The sequence below is a fragment of the Aspergillus candidus genome (assembly GCF_002847045.1).
Source record: "Aspergillus candidus strain CBS 102.13 unplaced genomic scaffold BDW47scaffold_10, whole genome shotgun sequence".
Lineage (NCBI taxonomy): Eukaryota > Fungi > Ascomycota > Eurotiomycetes > Eurotiales > Aspergillaceae > Aspergillus > Aspergillus candidus.
In genome coordinates, this window is record NW_020194015.1 from 133,020 (window position 1) to 150,235 (window position 17,216).

At 49.7% G+C, this 17,216-nt stretch overlaps 1 protein-coding gene across 1 annotated transcript; it reads left to right on the forward strand.

Annotated features, from left to right (window-relative positions):
- The first annotated feature begins 293 nt into the window (after positions 1-293).
- Positions 294-16,673, forward strand: nrps1 (nonribosomal peptide synthase Pes1). Its single transcript, XM_024819088.1, has 9 exons — positions 294-321; positions 388-993; positions 1,046-1,465; positions 1,553-1,855; positions 1,913-11,177; positions 11,232-11,611; positions 11,666-12,320; positions 12,377-13,992; positions 14,048-16,673. The coding sequence occupies exons 2-9, from the start codon at positions 508-510 to the stop codon at positions 16,433-16,435; spliced, it is 15,513 nt and encodes a 5,170-aa protein (XP_024673981.1). The 5' UTR covers positions 294-321; positions 388-507; the 3' UTR covers positions 16,436-16,673.
- Positions 16,674-17,216: the final 543 nt, after the last annotated feature.

Consider the following 17,216-nt stretch of genomic DNA (forward strand, 5'->3'; position numbering starts at 1 on the left):
TATTATCGTTTACTATTTCTGTTATTGACCCACTCATTCCAGAGCCACCCAAGCTGAGTGCCTCACGCCGTCAACACATGGGCCCAGGCCGGTGATGGATCTCAATGTCACTGTGCCTAAGTTGTACTGTGTCGGCCATGAGTCGAGGCAAGGAACCTCTGAGCTTTTGACCCATTTCAGTATCTTATATTGAAATCATCGTTTCCCGAGCCTGACCTGCATTATTGGCTCTCAGATCTCTCGTTTCATTGCCCCCGAACTCTAGTTCGTCCACCGATCTCCAGTGGACCATAGGATGAAGCTCTACTGTTAGCCACTCTGGTAATCTATTTTAGGCTGAAAATACGAGCCCCGAGCTAATTGTCTATGTCTTCAATTTAAGGATAGAAAGCCGTCGAGCCGAGAGTCGCTATCATAAACTTTTTTTTTCCTACGTCGAAAAGACTCGTCCCTACCCCGAAGACCACCCCACCAACTAAAATAATACGGTAATACTCACGAATAGCCATGGCTCCTTCTTCTGTGCCATGTTGTCTACCGGGATTTAGCCCCGAATCAAAGGGACCCAAACGGGTTGTGTCCATGAGGTTGAGAACGACACCAGAGCGTAACAGCCAGCTGGTGTCTGCATGGGAGAGAGGAAACCTCGAAGCCATTCTCAAGACTGCATGGACTGCCCTTCTTTATCGCTACACAGAATCCGAGGATATCTGTTTCGGTTACCAGCGCACCGGCGCAGAGGACTCGTTATCGGGTTCACTGCAGTCGACAGGAATTGCCAATATACCGGAGTTCAGACTTGCTGTAAACGAGGATGACTCTCTCAAGGCGACTATGAAGAAAGTGGAGGCCATGGGAAAGCCCACTACGGTCCAGAGCCTGTGCCGTGACACGAGCGCATGTTCTACCGGCTATCTTCTCTTCAATACCGTCCTGATGGTGCGGGAAGCGTCCTCTACAGGACGGGCCCAGGCAATCACTCTTCCCGAAGACGTATGTTCCAATATAACACTTACCTCATTGCAAAGCTAAATTGTTCTCTCAGTGTCGCGTCCGGGTTCAGGTGAAAATTCTGTCGCATGACATTGGCATCATTCTGGAGTGGTGGAACGATGACATGTCTACCGAACAAATGAGAAGTATTGCGAAATACTTTGAGCAACTACTGGACACTTTGATCTCCGCACAAGATGCCACCATGGGCGGCGCGTTGGGCCATATCTCTGAGCAAGATTGGGCGCGGTTGTGCGCGCTCAATGCGAGCCCACCGCGACGTCTCGATCAGTGTGTCCATGAAGTCATAGAGACACAAGCTGCTCTTAGACCCGACAAAGAGGCCGTGTGCGCCTGGGATGGGGACCTGACGTACAGAGAGTTGGATGATTTGGCCTCTCGGGTGGCATCTCTCCTCCAAGCACGAGGCGTTGGGCCAGAAGTTCGTGTGGGCCTTTGCTTGGATAAATCTGTGAGACTCCCTTTCTTTTCTTCCCCCCCCCCCCCCCCTCCTCCATAATCGCCCCCTCCATAATAATTTACTGATTATCTACCCTAGAAATGGAACGTGGTTGCAATGCTAGCTGTGATGAAGGCGGGGGGTGCCTTTGTCTCGCTCGACCCAACACACCCAATTTCACGTTTGCAGTCTTTAGTACAGTCTGCGGAAGCAAAGATCGTACTGTGCTCCAGAAATCATGTTGAGAATCTGGAAAATGTTGCAGAGATGTTGATGCCACTGGATGACAGTGTCCTGGACGCGCCACAGGAATCGCGCGGAAGAAATGTCTCATTGGCAAAAGTCCAGAGTAGCAACGCAGCCTATATAATCTTCACTTCAGGATCCACAGGACAGCCAAAGGTAATTCAGAAAGTGGACTCCTGGGTTGAATCTGGAAACCAGTTCTGACAGACCTAGGGTGCATTGCTCGAGCACGGAGCGTTCGTTTCGAGCGCTATGGCCTGGGCCCCAAAGCTGCACATCGATTCGCGTTCCCGAAGCTTGCAATTTGCGGCACACACGTTTGATGCATGCCTAGTTGAAATTCTAACTACGCTAATGCAAGGTGGATGCGTCTGCGTGCCGAGTGAAGAGGATCGTTTGAATGACATCGTGGAGGTCATTAACGGCATGAGAGTGAATTTCGCTCTTTTGACCCCTTCTTTTGTTGAATTTCTCGACTCGTCCGAGGTGCCAACCTTGGAGACGCTTGTGCTGGGTGGGGAGGCAATGTCTCCGTCACAACTGAGCACATGGTCAGTGCTGAACCTCGTCAATGCGTACGGACCTACGGAAGGTGCCGTTGTGTCTGTGGTCAATTCAAGCGTCACGCCATCTTCAGACTGCAAGGATATTGGTCTCCCTGTTGGCGTCCGCGCCTGGATAGTGCATCCCGATGATCATAACAAGCTCGTTCCTCTTGGCTGCCCCGGCGAGTTACTACTCGAGGGACCCACACTTGCTCGCTGTTATATCAACAATGTGCAAAAGACGAATGAAGCATTTGTTCATAGCCCAGATTGGGCGACAAGAGACGGCGCTCGTCCGTCTAGCTGGAGATTCTACAAGACTGGAGATTTGGTAAGGTATAACTCCGATGCTGGCTCATTAACGTATATAGGAAGAAAGGACACGCAAGTGAAGTTCCACGGCCAACGCATTGAGCTGGGAGAAATTGAGAATCAATTGAGCACAGAGGTAAAGGTCAAGCATTGCCTGGTGCTTTTCCCTAAGTCTGGGTTTGCGCAAGGCAAGCTGGTGGCAGTGTTTACATTGTCAGCGGAGTCCGACGATCCAGACAAGAGAAAAGTGCCATTGAAGCTTGTCGATCCATCGATGAGGCTTGAAGCAGTTGCTGAGCTTCGCCAAAACTTGTCCGCTCGTTTGCCAACATACATGGTCCCTTCGGTGTGGTTTTGTATCGAGGCCTTTCCCTTCCTCGCCTCCGGGAAGCTCGACAGGAAGTCAACCGCGAGCTGGGTGGCAGAAATGGAAAACGACTCGGAAACCCCATTCTTCGCAGCTGATCTTGAAACAAGCGAAGTCGTTGCTGAAACCACGACCCCAGTGACGGATCAACTAGCTTCCATCTGGAGTCGCGTTCTGAACATCCCACTAAGTCAAGTTGGCTTGGACAAGAGTTTCTTGAGTTTGGGCGGCGATTCCATTGCCGCACTGACATGTATCGGCTTTTGCAGGAAGCAGGGGATTGGCCTCACAGTGCAAGAGGTGCTCCGCAGCAAGTCCGTCAGGGAACTATCGACGCATGCGAAAAAATTCCACCAGGCAACTTCCTACCAAGAGCAGGTTGATGAGCCCTTCGACCTCTCGCCAATCCAGACACTCCATTATATGGTACGCCAGGAACACCAAGGACACTTCAACCAGAGCATTCTCACCCGCCTCAATCAAAAGGTCGATGTGCGTGATTTGCGACGGGCTGTTGAGACCCTCATCAGCCGTCATTCCATGCTGCGCGCTCGGTTGACCCCTGCCCACCATAAAGGCGATCTGCAACAAATGATTACTACCGATATTGCTGGTTCATACAGCTTGCAAACGCACAAAATTGTCCGCTTGGATGACAGCAAGGAATCGATTGCTCGAAGCCATTCAGCAATAGATGCTTCTGTCGGCCCATTGTTCGCAGTCGATTTGTTCCACGTTAGTGGAGATAACTCCTACTTGTCTCTTGTTGCTCACCATTTGGTGGTTGACATCGTTTCGTGGAGAATTATACTGGAGGATCTGGAGGATCTCATAATGAATCCTCACCAGTCCGAATCCGAAAACTGTTCTCTCCCATTCCAAACTTGGTGTCGCCTACAAAACGAGCAGTGTCGGGCAGCCTTGTCCGAAGGAAAGAACATTGATGTTATTCCGGCCCTTGATCTTGGTTACTGGGGAGTGAAGAACAGACTCCTGACATACGGGGATGTCGACTGTGAGACTTTCGAAATCGATGCGGGAACCACCAACTGCCTGCTAGTGGATTGCCACCAAAATCTTCAGACCGAGCCTGTCGACATTTTTCTAGCCGCGCTTCTCCATTCGTTTGGTCAAAGCTTTCGAGACAGGCCTACACCCGTGATTCATAATGAAGGCCACGGTAGAGAGGCATGGGATGCCACGATCGACATCTCGCGAACAATTGGTTGGTTCACCGTTCTACAACCGATCATGACGTCTGAATACGTCGGGGACGATCCGATAGATTCAGTCATACGTGTGAAGGACCTCCGTCGACGTGTAGCAGATCACGGCCGACACGACTTCGCGTGCCGTATGCTCCAGGGAAAAGACGACCTGAAAATTCGACACCATTGCCCTATGGAGATCTTGTTCAACTATGTCGGCCAGCACCGCGATCTTCAAAGACATGACGGTGTATTCCAACTCATGAGCCAAATGGCCGGAGAGTCGGGCAAAGGCGATCCGGCAGCTGACTTCGGGGAAGATACTCCGCGATTTGCGCTTTTTGAAATTTCCGCCATGGCCGTCCAAGGGAGACTTCGTTTTATCTTTACCTTCAACAGATACATGAACCATCAGGGAAAGATAAGGGATTGGATATCAAACTGTCGCCGGCTGCTCATGCATCTCGGGCCAAAATTACGCTCTCTCGCACCGAGACCTACTTTGAGCAGCTTTCCTATGCTATCCCTCAACTACGAGGAGCTTGAGGAAATAGTGTCGAAAAAGCTACCTAGAGTTGGGATCCAATCTCCAGAGCTTATCGAGGATATTTACCCCTGCTCTCGAATGCAGCAAGGCATTCTACTCGGCTACTCCCGAGATAACTCCCTATACGCCGTCAACGCCACATTCGAAGTGACGAGCTCCGCCATGCCAGTTGACGTTGACAAGCTTGCTCGTGCCTGGAAACAAATTGTTTCTTACCATGCGATGCTGCGATCGGTGTTCGTGGAGAACCTGACCACCCGCGAATTGTTCTTCCAAGTTGTCCTGAAGACATTCGACTCGCGCCCTTCTTATGTCAGGTGCACGGACGATAGTGATGTGCTAGAAACCCTGGACAAGCAGAACACTGCGAAATATGCCGCGAACCAGCCCCCTCACCGATTTACTATCTGCCAGACCGCCACTGGCAAGGTGTTTTTCCGGATCGAACTGAGCCATGCATCGATGGACGGAGCATCCATTCCAATCATACTCAATGATCTGCAGAGTGCATACAACGGAAACCTTGACAATGATAAAGACCACAAACCAACCTTCAAGAAGTTCATCCGCTATTTGGAAGACACAAAGCGGGACTCTGGCATCGACTATTGGTTCTCTTATCTGTCAAACATCCAGCCTTGCCATCTCCCCGTTCTGAATGATGGTCAAATCTCCGAAAAAGAGCTTCGAACTTTCAAACTGAGCTTCAAATCCTGTCGAGAACTCAAGAAGTCCTGTGAGAATAATGGGTTGACTTTGTCGACTGTATTCAGAACTGCCTGGGGGCTGACGCTTCGTTCCTTCACCAACTCGGATGACGTATGTTTTGGCTACACAGCATCCTTGAGAGACGTTCCCGTGGATGATGTAGACTCCATTGTTGGCCCAGTAGTCAATCTCTTGGCCTGCCGAATGAATGTGTCTGGGAATACCCTCCTCCGAGAAGCCTTGTACGAAGTTCAAGACAACTATATGGAAAGCTTGCCATACAGGCATTGCTCGCTCATCGATATCCAACACGCTTTGAAGCTCTCAGATACTGCCTTGTTCAACACGACCATATCCTACCGGAGACTTCCAAGCGAGAAAGCTGAGCGCAAGAATGGCATACAATTCCGAGAAACTTCGAAACATGATCCTGCAGAGTTCCCTGTCTTTGTCAACGTTGAAGTCTCTGATACTGATGCCGACATTGAGATGAATTATTGGACAGACACCATATCGGACGGTCAAGCTATGAGTGTGGCTAGCACCTTTCTCAAGTCCCTCGAGAACATCATTCACTACCAAGACAAAGAGATCGGCAAGATAGATGCTCTGAGTGACTCAGACATACGGCAGGTAGCAGCATGGAATAGTCATATTCCACGACCTGCTGGTAAATGTGTCCAAGAGATTATCCAAGAGAACACCAATGCGCACGGACATACTCTCGCAATATCCGCCGGTGATGTGAATTTGACCTATTCCAAACTCCATGCAATGTCTACCAGCCTTGCAGCCTACTTGGAAAAACTCGGCGTGGGAGAGGGCGTTCTCGTACCGATTGATATGGAGAAATCTGCCTGGCAGGCTGTTACCATTCTGGCTGTCTTCAAAGCAGGAGGAATAAGTGTTCCAATTCCCGACTCGCAGCCCCCATATTTCTCCAAGGATTGGTTCAAGGACAACGATATTCAAGTTGTTCTCGCCTCCCCGCAAAAAGTTCAAGCCTATGAAGGCGTGATCCCCAATGTTATCCCTATTGACGGACCTCTGTTCAAGTATCTTCCTCGACACCACCGTCACTTCCAGCCCCGCTCGCTGCCTTCCCATGATGCCTACGTAATCCTCACTACTGGGGGCTCTTCTATCGCAAAGGCCGTAGTGCTCAAGCACAATACGGTTCTCATGCGAGCGGAGGCGCTCGCCTCAACTCTTGATCTAAGCTCAGCGACGAGGATGTTCCTGTTCTCTTCCTATACATTTGATATGTTCCTCCAGGAACTATTCGGTACATTGATTCGCGGAGGCTGTGTATGCTTTCCGTCGGATAACGATCCCGCGCATCTACCAGTGAATATCAATGTATCAAAAGCGAATACTCTCTGCCTCACACCTTCAGCTGCGTCTGTCATTGACCCATTCGAAATCACCCATGTTCAAAAGCTGGCTGTGTACGGTGAATGCTTGCCCACAAAGGTTCGTGACATATGGTCGCCGAAAGTCCGACTTTACACCTTCTTTGGCGCAGCTGAATGCTCCTCAACTTGCATCTACGACTCAGACCCAGCAAAAGAGGTCTCGAATTTTGTATCCAATGCTGCCTGTGGTGTATGGCTCGTCAATCCTTCGAACCACAACTATCTTGTTCCCATTGGATGTATTGGTGAGGTTGTGATAGAAGGGCCAATTCTGTCTGAGACCTATCTCTTCAATGAAGATAATGCCAAATCGGGGCTGATCAAGGACCCTACGTGGAGCCTAGACATGGAAAGGCAGCGCCCTGGTAAAAGAAACGCCACCACGACCTCTTCGAAATCAACGCGATGGATGTTCAAGACAGGAGATTTGGCCCGATTCAATTCCGATGGGACCCTGATCTACCTCGGCAACAAGAACGGGATGGTCAAGATGCAGAGAGAAACCGTATGCATTGAGCAACGTGTCAACGGTTTCCTATCGCCTGATGCACATTGTGCGGTGGAATTGGTCGAGGTCTCTAGCAGACTGGATACCACGGAACATTTAATTGTGTTTGTGCTGTCTGGTGCTTCCGTTGCCTCTGAGATGGATAAGCATCATCAATTGATCACCCAACCGTCGTCTGAATTCCGCAAGCTCGTGGCAGAAATGCACACTAAGGTATCGAAGACGTTACCCGCGGACCAAACCCCACAGTTTTACTTACCAGTGCCCAAGATGCCGCTTACAGCTTCGGGTATACTGGACCGGGAAGCGCTACGAGAAGCAGTTCGAAACCTGTCAAGGACAGATCAAACGGCACTGGAGACATACGCACCCTCCAAATTTTCGCAAATCAATATTGTCAATGGGGATTTTGAGACAGAGAGTGTCAAAGAACAATCTATCTTCCAAAAGACAACAACCAAGAAGGCAACCAAGTCGGAAGAAAGCGTGGAAAAGACCCTCCGAAGCGTATGGGAGGAAGCATTGGGACTAGAACCAGGCTCCGTCAATGCCGAAGACAGCTTCTTCAGACTGGGTGGCGACTCCGTTACTGCCATGAAGATTGTTGGGACTTTGTACTCACGCGGCATTTCCCTTACTGTTGCCAGTATCTACAAATTTCCAGTCTTGATGGAAATGGCAGATAATTGCGAGCGCCTGAGTAGCGATTCGGATACGACGACCGCGGAGCAATTTGACCTCTTGCCTACCTCGCTGGCCCGGGACGAGGTTGTGGAAGAGGTCGCCGATCAATGTGAGGTCGAGGAGGATTCGATATACGATGCGTACCCCTGCAGTGCCGTTCAAGAAGGGCTTATCACGATGTCTCTGAAGCAAAGAGGGGCCTATCTCGCTCGGCCTGTATTCCGGCTCACAGAAAAGGTCGACATCCAGCAGTTCCAATACGCCTGGCAGCAAGCTGTGAATGAGTTGGAAATTTTGAGGACCCGCATCGTGCATACAGACTCTTCCACGTTCGTTCAAGCTGTTTTAGACGAAGAGTTGATTGATTGGGACTTCAAAGCGACACTCGAGGAAGCCATGGATGATGCAGTGAACTTACCAGAGCACAACGGGGGAAGGCTCACAGACTACACGATTGTCAGCTCCGAAGCCTCGCGTGAACGATACTTCATCTGGACCATCCATCATGCGCTTTACGATGGTTGGAGCATGGGTCTCGTTCTTAAACGAGTAGAGGAAATCTATTCGGGATTTCCGGCTGAAGCCCCAGTGCTTCCATACAAGCTTTTTGTTAAGCATCTGCTGGAGCGAGATATCTCCGAGTCGGACAATTTTTGGAAGTCCCATCTCTCTGGTTTATCCTGCTCTCCTTTCCCTAAGCCCAAGCCGTCCTCGTCGGACGCTGGCCGTGTGGGCAACAAGCACCGCTGCAGCATGGCAATCATCAGAGGATCCAATCCTGTGGATCTGAGTATACCTGAGTTGATACGTGCAGCTTGGGCTCTTGTTGTTTCCACCCAGTCAGGATCTACTGATGTTTGCTTTGGTGAAACATTGACGGGACGAAATATCCATCTGTCTGGTGTGACTAACGTGGTAGGCCCAGTCCTCACCACAGCACCCACGCGTATCCAAGTCGAAAACGATCTTCCGATCGCTCAATATCTGGAAAATGTACGGCAACTCACGACGTCGATGATCTCCCACCAGCATTCTGGGCTCCAGCAAATCAGAAAACTAAGCAATGATACAGCTCTTGCTTGCGAATTCCAGAATTTGCTCGCCATTCAGATTAGCGGGGACCAGTTTTATGGAGATTTGTGGTCGCCTGAAGATTGCGAGACAAACGAGGACTTCCTCACACACCCGCTGGTAGTCGAGTGCGAGGTTGGTGACTCACAATTGGAGATCACGGCACATCATGACGAGACCATCATGAACAGCTGGCAGATCAAGAACGTCATGAACCAATTCTGTTACGTTCTGAAGCAGTTCTTTTCACTCTCAAAGAGTGAAGATCGAAGCGTGGGATCTATTGAATTATGCAGTCCTGCCGACAGAGACCAAATCGCAACATGGAACAAGCGAGAACTCTTCAAACTTGACAGATGCATCCACCATGTTATCGAAGAGAGATACCTGGCCCAGCCTCAGTCACCGGCAATTTGCGCCTGGGATGGCCGGCTTTCCTATCGGGAACTGTACCAACTCGCTACAACCTTCGCGACCTATCTCAGCTCTCGTGGCGTTGGCCCCGAAACAATGGTACCAGTGTGCCTGGACAAATCCCTATGGGCCGTGGTAACGATAGTCGCCATTTTGATTTCCGGTGGAGCATTCGTCCCGTTGGACCCTTCTCACCCAACTTCAAGACACAAAGAAATCATGGAGGAAGTGGACGCGCAAATTGTGTGCTGTTCTCCACAGCACCAAGGTCGCTACTCGGGATTCATGCCAACAGTAATCCCAGTCAGCAAAGATACAATCAAAGCCTATAGCAGTCTCGTGTCCGGCATGGAAGGTCGAAAGAGTGTTACCCCCTCTAACGTGGCGTACGCCATTTTCACCTCGGGGAGCACTGGCCGGCCCAAGGGAATTCTAATTGATCACCGAGCGATAGTGAGCAGTATTATGGGTTTTGCGCCCATTCTAAATATCAGCAAAAAGACGAGAGCCTTCCATTTTGCGTCGCTTACGTTTGACGCGGCCATCGTGGAGATCTTCGCCACACTGATGCTTGGTGGCTGTACGTGCATTCCCAGTGAAGAAGAGCGCTTGAATGATGTCGCCGGTGCGATTCGCCGAATGAACGTTACGTGGTCGCTTTTGACTCCTTCCATTGCCGATATCCTCGAACCGTCAACAGTTCCTACCCTGAAAGTGCTAGTGTGTGGTGGAGAAAAATTGTCACAGGAAGTGGTCAAGAAGTGGGCTCACCGCGTGAAGCTGATGAATGCCTACGGCCCAACAGAGACGGCTATAGTTGCAGTTATGGACCCAGATGTTTCACCAGACCATGACGGTTCTCGCATCGGTTTTGGAATTCCGTCCACCTTGACGTGGGTGGTTGACCCTGAGAACCACGATCGACTTACACCTTTAGGGGCTGTTGGCGAATTGGCAATGGAAGGACCAACCCTCGCTAGAGAATATCTCAAGAACCCCGAGAAGACAGCAGAGGCTTTTGTGTATGAGCCAGCATGGATGAAACTCTTCCCCCGTTCTCTGCCTTCTCCGCGGAGGATATACAAATCAGGAGACCTTGTCAGATACAATCACGACGGATCCATCGAGTACCTTGGCCGAAAAGATTACCAAGTCAAACTGCAGGGCCAACGCATGGAGCTCGGAGAGATAGAGCGTCGCTTGCAAGCTGACCCCCGCATCCATCACGCTGTCGTCATCTTGCCGAAGGCAGGGCCGCTCCAAAAACGGCTCGTTACCGTGCTCACTTTGAACTCGTTGCCGTCGAACAGAAGCTTGTCTCTAGATGACACCTGTGAGCTTATAGACCGAGATAGCTTCGCAAAAACTGCGTTCCATGAGCTGGTTGCGATCCAGAAGAGCCTCGAAGCCCAGTTGCCAGTTTACATGGTCCCGCAAACTTGGGCGGTCATGAAGAAACTCCCAATGCTCGTATCTGGAAAGTTGAATAGAAAGAGAGTCACAACTTGGCTTGAATCTGCTGACGATGCTACTCATAAACGCATTATGGCAGACTATGACGCTATCAAGCGAGGCAACATCGAGCCGAGAGAGGAGGAAGACCGTACATCTACTGTTCAGTCGCTTCGAGACATTTTCGCACAAGTTCTCAATCTTCCCAATGAGAAGGTCGACCTCAATCGCTCATTCGTCAGCATGGGTAAGTGTGATTCACATAACTTTACCGAGGACAAGTGCTGATCTCTTGATTTAGGCGGTGATAGCATCAGCGGGATTGGAGTCATTTCCAAAGCTCGCAAGCTTGGGCTTGTTCTGACCCTTGACAATGTGCTTCGAAGCAAATCAATCGAGGAGCTTGCTCGATCAGCTGCTGCTAAGGCACTAGTTGCTCGAGTGAAAGAGAAGGCCGGCGAGTACTTTGCACTCTCGCCAATTCAACGCCTGTACTTCCAATCTGCGAGCTCTTACGAGGGCGCGAGTCGCTTCAACCAAAGTATTACGGTCCAGATTAACCGAGATATAAAGCCCGAGGTTGTACAGAATGCCGTCCACGCTGTGGTCAAGCAGCACGTAATGTTTAGGGCGCGGTTCAGCAAAGGGAAAGGTGGGCAGTGGCAACAGAGGACGATGGAGGTACGTCCAAGCTCTCCTAGCATTTGGCTATGATTGAATCTAACGGCTTTATAGAATGTTGGGTCATGCTACAAATTCAGCGTGCATTCGATCGATGACCCTAGTGAAAGGCTGCCTATGATTGCGAAAACCCAGAGTTCTCTCAACATCCAAACCGGTCCTATTTTTGTAGCAGACTTATTCAAAATCCGCGGCGGAAAGCAGATTATTTTCCTGGTTGCAAACCATCTGGTCGTTGACGTTGTTTCCTGGCGGATCGTCTTACAAGATCTGCAAGATTTCATCGAGTCTGGATCTCTCTCTCCAGAAAAGTCGCTGTCTTTCCAGGGCTGGTGTGACCTCCAAAAGGAACATGTCAAGAAAGAGAACACGCAGCTCCCATTTTCTGTGAAAACGCCGGACTTGAAGTACTGGGGAATGGACAATAGGCCAAATGTTTATGGCCAAACCAAGACGGAGAATTTTACCCTCGGAGAGAAAGCCACTAACCTAATTCTCGGAGGGTGTAACGACGTCCTTCGCACCGAGACAATCGACCTATTGCTTGCAGCTGTTGCTCACTCGTTCAAACGTGTGTTCACTGATAGAAGGAGTCCGACGATACACAACGAAGGTCATGGTCGTGAACCTTGGGATTCCAGTATCGATCTGTCGCGGACGGTTGGCTGGTTTACCACATTGACACCGTTGCACGTGGAAGGGGGTCCAGGTAAGATACTTCACGCTTAAGGCCAATTAATGAGCTGCATAATAACATTTATGCAGATATTCTCCATACTCTGAAGCGCGTGAAGGATATGAGGCGCAAAGTCGCGAGCGACAACCGCTACTACTTTGCTCAAAACCTTCTTCACTCCAAGAAACCAAACTTCCCCGCTCCGGTAGAGATGATGTTCAACTATCTTGGTCAGCTACAGCAACTGGAAAGCAAATCGTCTCTATTCTCTCAATATGGAGACCTTCTTGACGTCCAACTCTCAGAAGGGTTCAGTGACATAGGCCTGAATACACCGCGATTTGCGCTTCTAGAGGTATCGGCCATTGTTCTGAGTTCCAAGCTCCACATGTCATTCAGATACAACACGAATATGCGACACCAGCAGAAGATCCGAGACTGGGCATACCAATGCAAGCAGGTGTTTGAGGAAGACATCCTCAATCTCAAGGACTTCGTGCCAGAGCCCACACTCAGTGACTACCCTTTGCTATCAATCACTTACGACAGCCTGAATAGAATGATGAAGAACACGCTTCCTAGAGTGGGTATCCGAAGCTGGGATGTGGTCGAAGACATCTACCCATGTACACCTGTCCAGGAGGGTATCCTACTGAACCAGCTTCGGAATCCACGTGGTTACATGTTTAGTGGGATTTACGAGGCGCATAACCTCGGAGGCGGCGGCAAAATAGACTCGAAGCGTCTCCGGAAAGCTTGGGCGATGGTCGTTGCAAGACACCCTGTACTACGAACTTTGTTCATTGATGCTAGTTATCGAGGCGGCTCATTCGATCAAGTGGTGGTCAAAGATTTGGATGATGATGTCTTTGAAATCAATTCGAGCGACTCGGACGCGTGTGACTTGCTCGAAAAGGTTGATCACTTGAGCATGAGCAATAAGCGGCCTTTCAAAGTACCACAACAGCTGACTATTTGCACATCGTCCTCCGAAAGGGTTTGGATCAAAGTGGAGGGTAGCAATACCATCATCGACGGCGGATCGATTGATATACTTCTCAGAGATTTGGCTCTTGCGTACAACAATCAGCTTCCTGCAGGGCCGGGGCCACTATTCAGCGATTACATCAAGCACATCAAAAGTCGGACTGAAGAAGAGACTTTGAAGAACTGGACCAGATATTTGTCTGGAGTGCGTCCTTGCCACCTATCAACTCCCTCCGAGACACGCAAAGATCGCCAGCAGCGTTCGTTCATGATTGATTTCAGCAGGTTCCACGAATTGCACAGTTTCTGCGAGAAAAACTCAATCACTATGTCGAATATTACCCTATCGGCTTGGGCCATTGTCCTGCGGAGTTTTACCGATTCCGACGACATCTGCTTTGGTTACCCGTCTGCTGGGCGGGATTCCTCAGTGCCCGGCATACAAGATGCGGTGGGAGTTTTCATCAACATGCTTTGCTGCAGAGTCAGATTTGCCGCTGACCAGTCACTTCTCGATATTTCGAACTGCGTACAAGACGATTACATTCGGAACCTGCCACACCAGAACTGCTCGCTAGCTCAAATTCAGCATGAGATCGGGCACCAGGGCCAGATGCTGTTCGATTCGGTTCTTTCGATACAAAACCACACTTTCCAAAGAGGTTCCACCGAAGAAGGGATAACGTTTGAGTATAAAAAGGGGCATGATCCGAGCGAGGTGAGTCATGGTCCATCTTTCCAAATGGAATATTAGAGTCTAACAACTGTACCAGTATCCTGTAACTTTGAGTGTCGACATCGCCAAGGGTCATGAGAGGATCTTGCTCAGATACTGGACAGACACCGTATCTGACGACCGAGCAAGACTTTTGGCTAACGCTGTTTGCAAGGTCTTTACATCATTTATCGACAGGCCGTCTGAGAAAGTTTCAGACCTGGTAATCAAGGGCGAGCTGTCGAGACCATCTCTACCATCCCAAACACAACTGTCAAGTGAACCTCAAGATGGGGATGGCTTAATTGAGAACACTGTTAATAGGGAGCTATTGCAGAATTTGATCGACAACCGGGTGAATAAGATAATCGGCCATATGATTGAGGGAGGGAAGTTGGCTACACCATCTGCGCAGAATCAAATGACAACACAGGCACAAGATGGAAGCCCGGTCAATACCAAGTTAATCTCCAGGAAACAACACTCATCGGAACCGACTCCAGCTCCCACAAATGACAGTGAGGATCCAAGCAACAGAGACCTTAACGATGAGAAACTAGCCGAGCAGCAAGTCAGGGAGATAACCCTCTCTCGGACGGTCTCGTCTGAGAAGATGTCAGTCCTACGGCCAACAAATCTTGACAATGATATTTTGGAGGCAGGAATTTGCCCCAAGATTGGAGTCTTCAGAAGTGGCATCGCCGGTATCTTTCCTGTCACAGATTTTCAAGCTTTCGCCATAACCGGAAGCCTCTTCGAATCAAGATGGATGCTGAACTACGTCTATATGGATGGAAAGGGGCCACTGGACCTAAAGAGGCTGAGGGAAAGCTTTATGAGGGTAGTCGACTCGTTCGATATACTTCGCACTACTTTCGTCTGTTTCTATGGCCAATTCTTCCAGGTGGTGCTCAAGAAACTTCGACCGGAAATCTTTGTCAGGGAGACAGAGAAGAGCTTGGACGAGTATACCGAATTACTACGACAGAAGGACCGCGAAGAGAAATCACGACAAGGCCAGCAATATTTGCAGTTCTATGTAGTGAAGAAGAAGAAGTCGGATGAACATCGCATTTTGATGCGCTTGTCGCACGCTCAATATGACGGAATGTGCATGGGACGGATCCTATCTGCCATCAAGACAGGATACGAAGGCAGTCCCCTTCCTCCGGCTTCCACATTTTCGAGCTATATGCGCTTACTTCCTGGGTCAATCACGTCGGAACACTATGAGTACTGGGCTACACTTCTCAAGGGATCTCGTATGACAGAAGTCATTCGGAGAGAAAGGCCCAATACTTTCAACTACATGGGGGCTTTGACAGAACAGAAGAAAACAATCGAAATCAAGGCCAGCACCCTTGGAAATGTTACAGTCGCAACAGCCATGCAGGCGGCGTGGGCTATGACACTGGCAAGATTATCCGCTTCATCTGACGTGGTCTTCGGCCTCACAATAAACGGCAGAAATGCTACAGTCCCCGGTGTCGATACGACCGTTGGCCCATGTCTCAACTTAATCCCTGTCCGAGTTAATTTCCTACAGCGCTGGACTGGGCTTGACCTCTTCCGCTATCTCCAGGACCAGCAATTCGCTAACATGCCTTACGAGTCGTTGGGATTCAGGGAGATTATCCGACGCTGCACCGACTGGCCTGGTTCGACCTTTTTCAGTACTACAGTCTTCCACCAGAACCTCTCACTGGGAGAGCACATGGAGCTGGATGACAACATCTACGACCTGGGCGGTGCTGGCGTTGACGACAATCTCTCGGATTTCCGTCTGGCCTCAACATCCAACCAGGACAAGATTGATATCTCCCTCGCCTACTCCCACAGTGGCCCTATCACTTCCACTTTCGCCACCAAAGTTCTTGATATGGTCTGCGAGAATGCACAGAACCTCATCAACAACCCTAACGCCACCCTTCCATCACCCAATACACTCCGCTCCCTACCCAGCCAGATCGTCTCCGACAAGGTCCAAATCTCCGACGAGCAATTCCTCACCGCGGAACTCAACAACCGCAGCATCTCTGAGATCCTCGTCCACAGTGACATTCTCACCCGTATCTGGAAGCAGGTACTCCCTCGCAAAGATCGGTCCACGAGCCCGCAGTTCTACTTCCACTCCTCCTTCTTCGAGCTTGGCGGTGACATCGTCAACATGGGCCAGGTACTTTGGCTGCTTGAACAGGAGGGTCTCCACGTGCGCTTCGAGGAGCTCCTAGAACATCCAACCTTCCTAGGCCAGATGGGCGTTCTAGCGTTGAATTACCCGAAAGAACAGAGCGCCATGATCGAAGACCAGCGCCCTGTCCAGCAAGTTACTACTGCAGATGTGACGGGTATTGTTAAAGGGGTGCCTGCTTCGGGACCTCTTGGCAAGGCTATGACGTTGGCTAGGAGATTTACCAAATGGAGTACTGTTTCGAGTAAGGGGTGAGCTGGATGGTGTCTTGATCACTATGCTTGGGATGTTTTCTTTGCTTGATACTTATGCATATTTCATTCTTTGACGATTTATACGTTCTTTTGTTCATTACCTGTTATGTACAGCTTCTGCATGCTGTTTTCTGTTGTCTTTTCTATCTCAAACTGTGCCGCACTGGATGTTCTTTTGTACTTAGTTACCAACTGCATATCAAACAAGTTTATTTTCTAAAACATACAGTTATACGTACCAGGGATCTATATTCACTAAGCCGGCTGGTGTTGATAGACTGAATAAGATCCCTATCGACCATCGGTGTGTTGTTAGAAACGCAGGACGCGGTCTAACAAAAGTTCTGCAAGCCCTACAGCGGCGCAGGCCATGTGGCAAACATATAGGGGAGCCTGGGGGTGCTCAGCCAAGAATGGCTGGGCATCGTGGCCTTTTGATCTAGTGGCAAAGCGCGTACCCCAGAGTGTGCTATAACGTGTGTGCTGAGACTGCAATCGATTGACTAGTCAGCTGACCTGCAATGATCCTTTCTGACACATTTGATCATCTTTTATTTAACAATCTGCAGCTTTTTCATAGGATTCAATAGTATCGATTTCATCCTTTCTGACCGTTTTTCATCGCTTATTTCCACGGTATCAAAGTAGCCGATTTCGGAGAAACGTGCAAAATGACTGCTGTACATAATGTGTAATACTGAATGGAATTGCCGGACCAACTCCTCTGGCATGTAGTCAATTTTCCTGTCTATCAACGCCTAGTATGCTGCGTAGGTGATAAC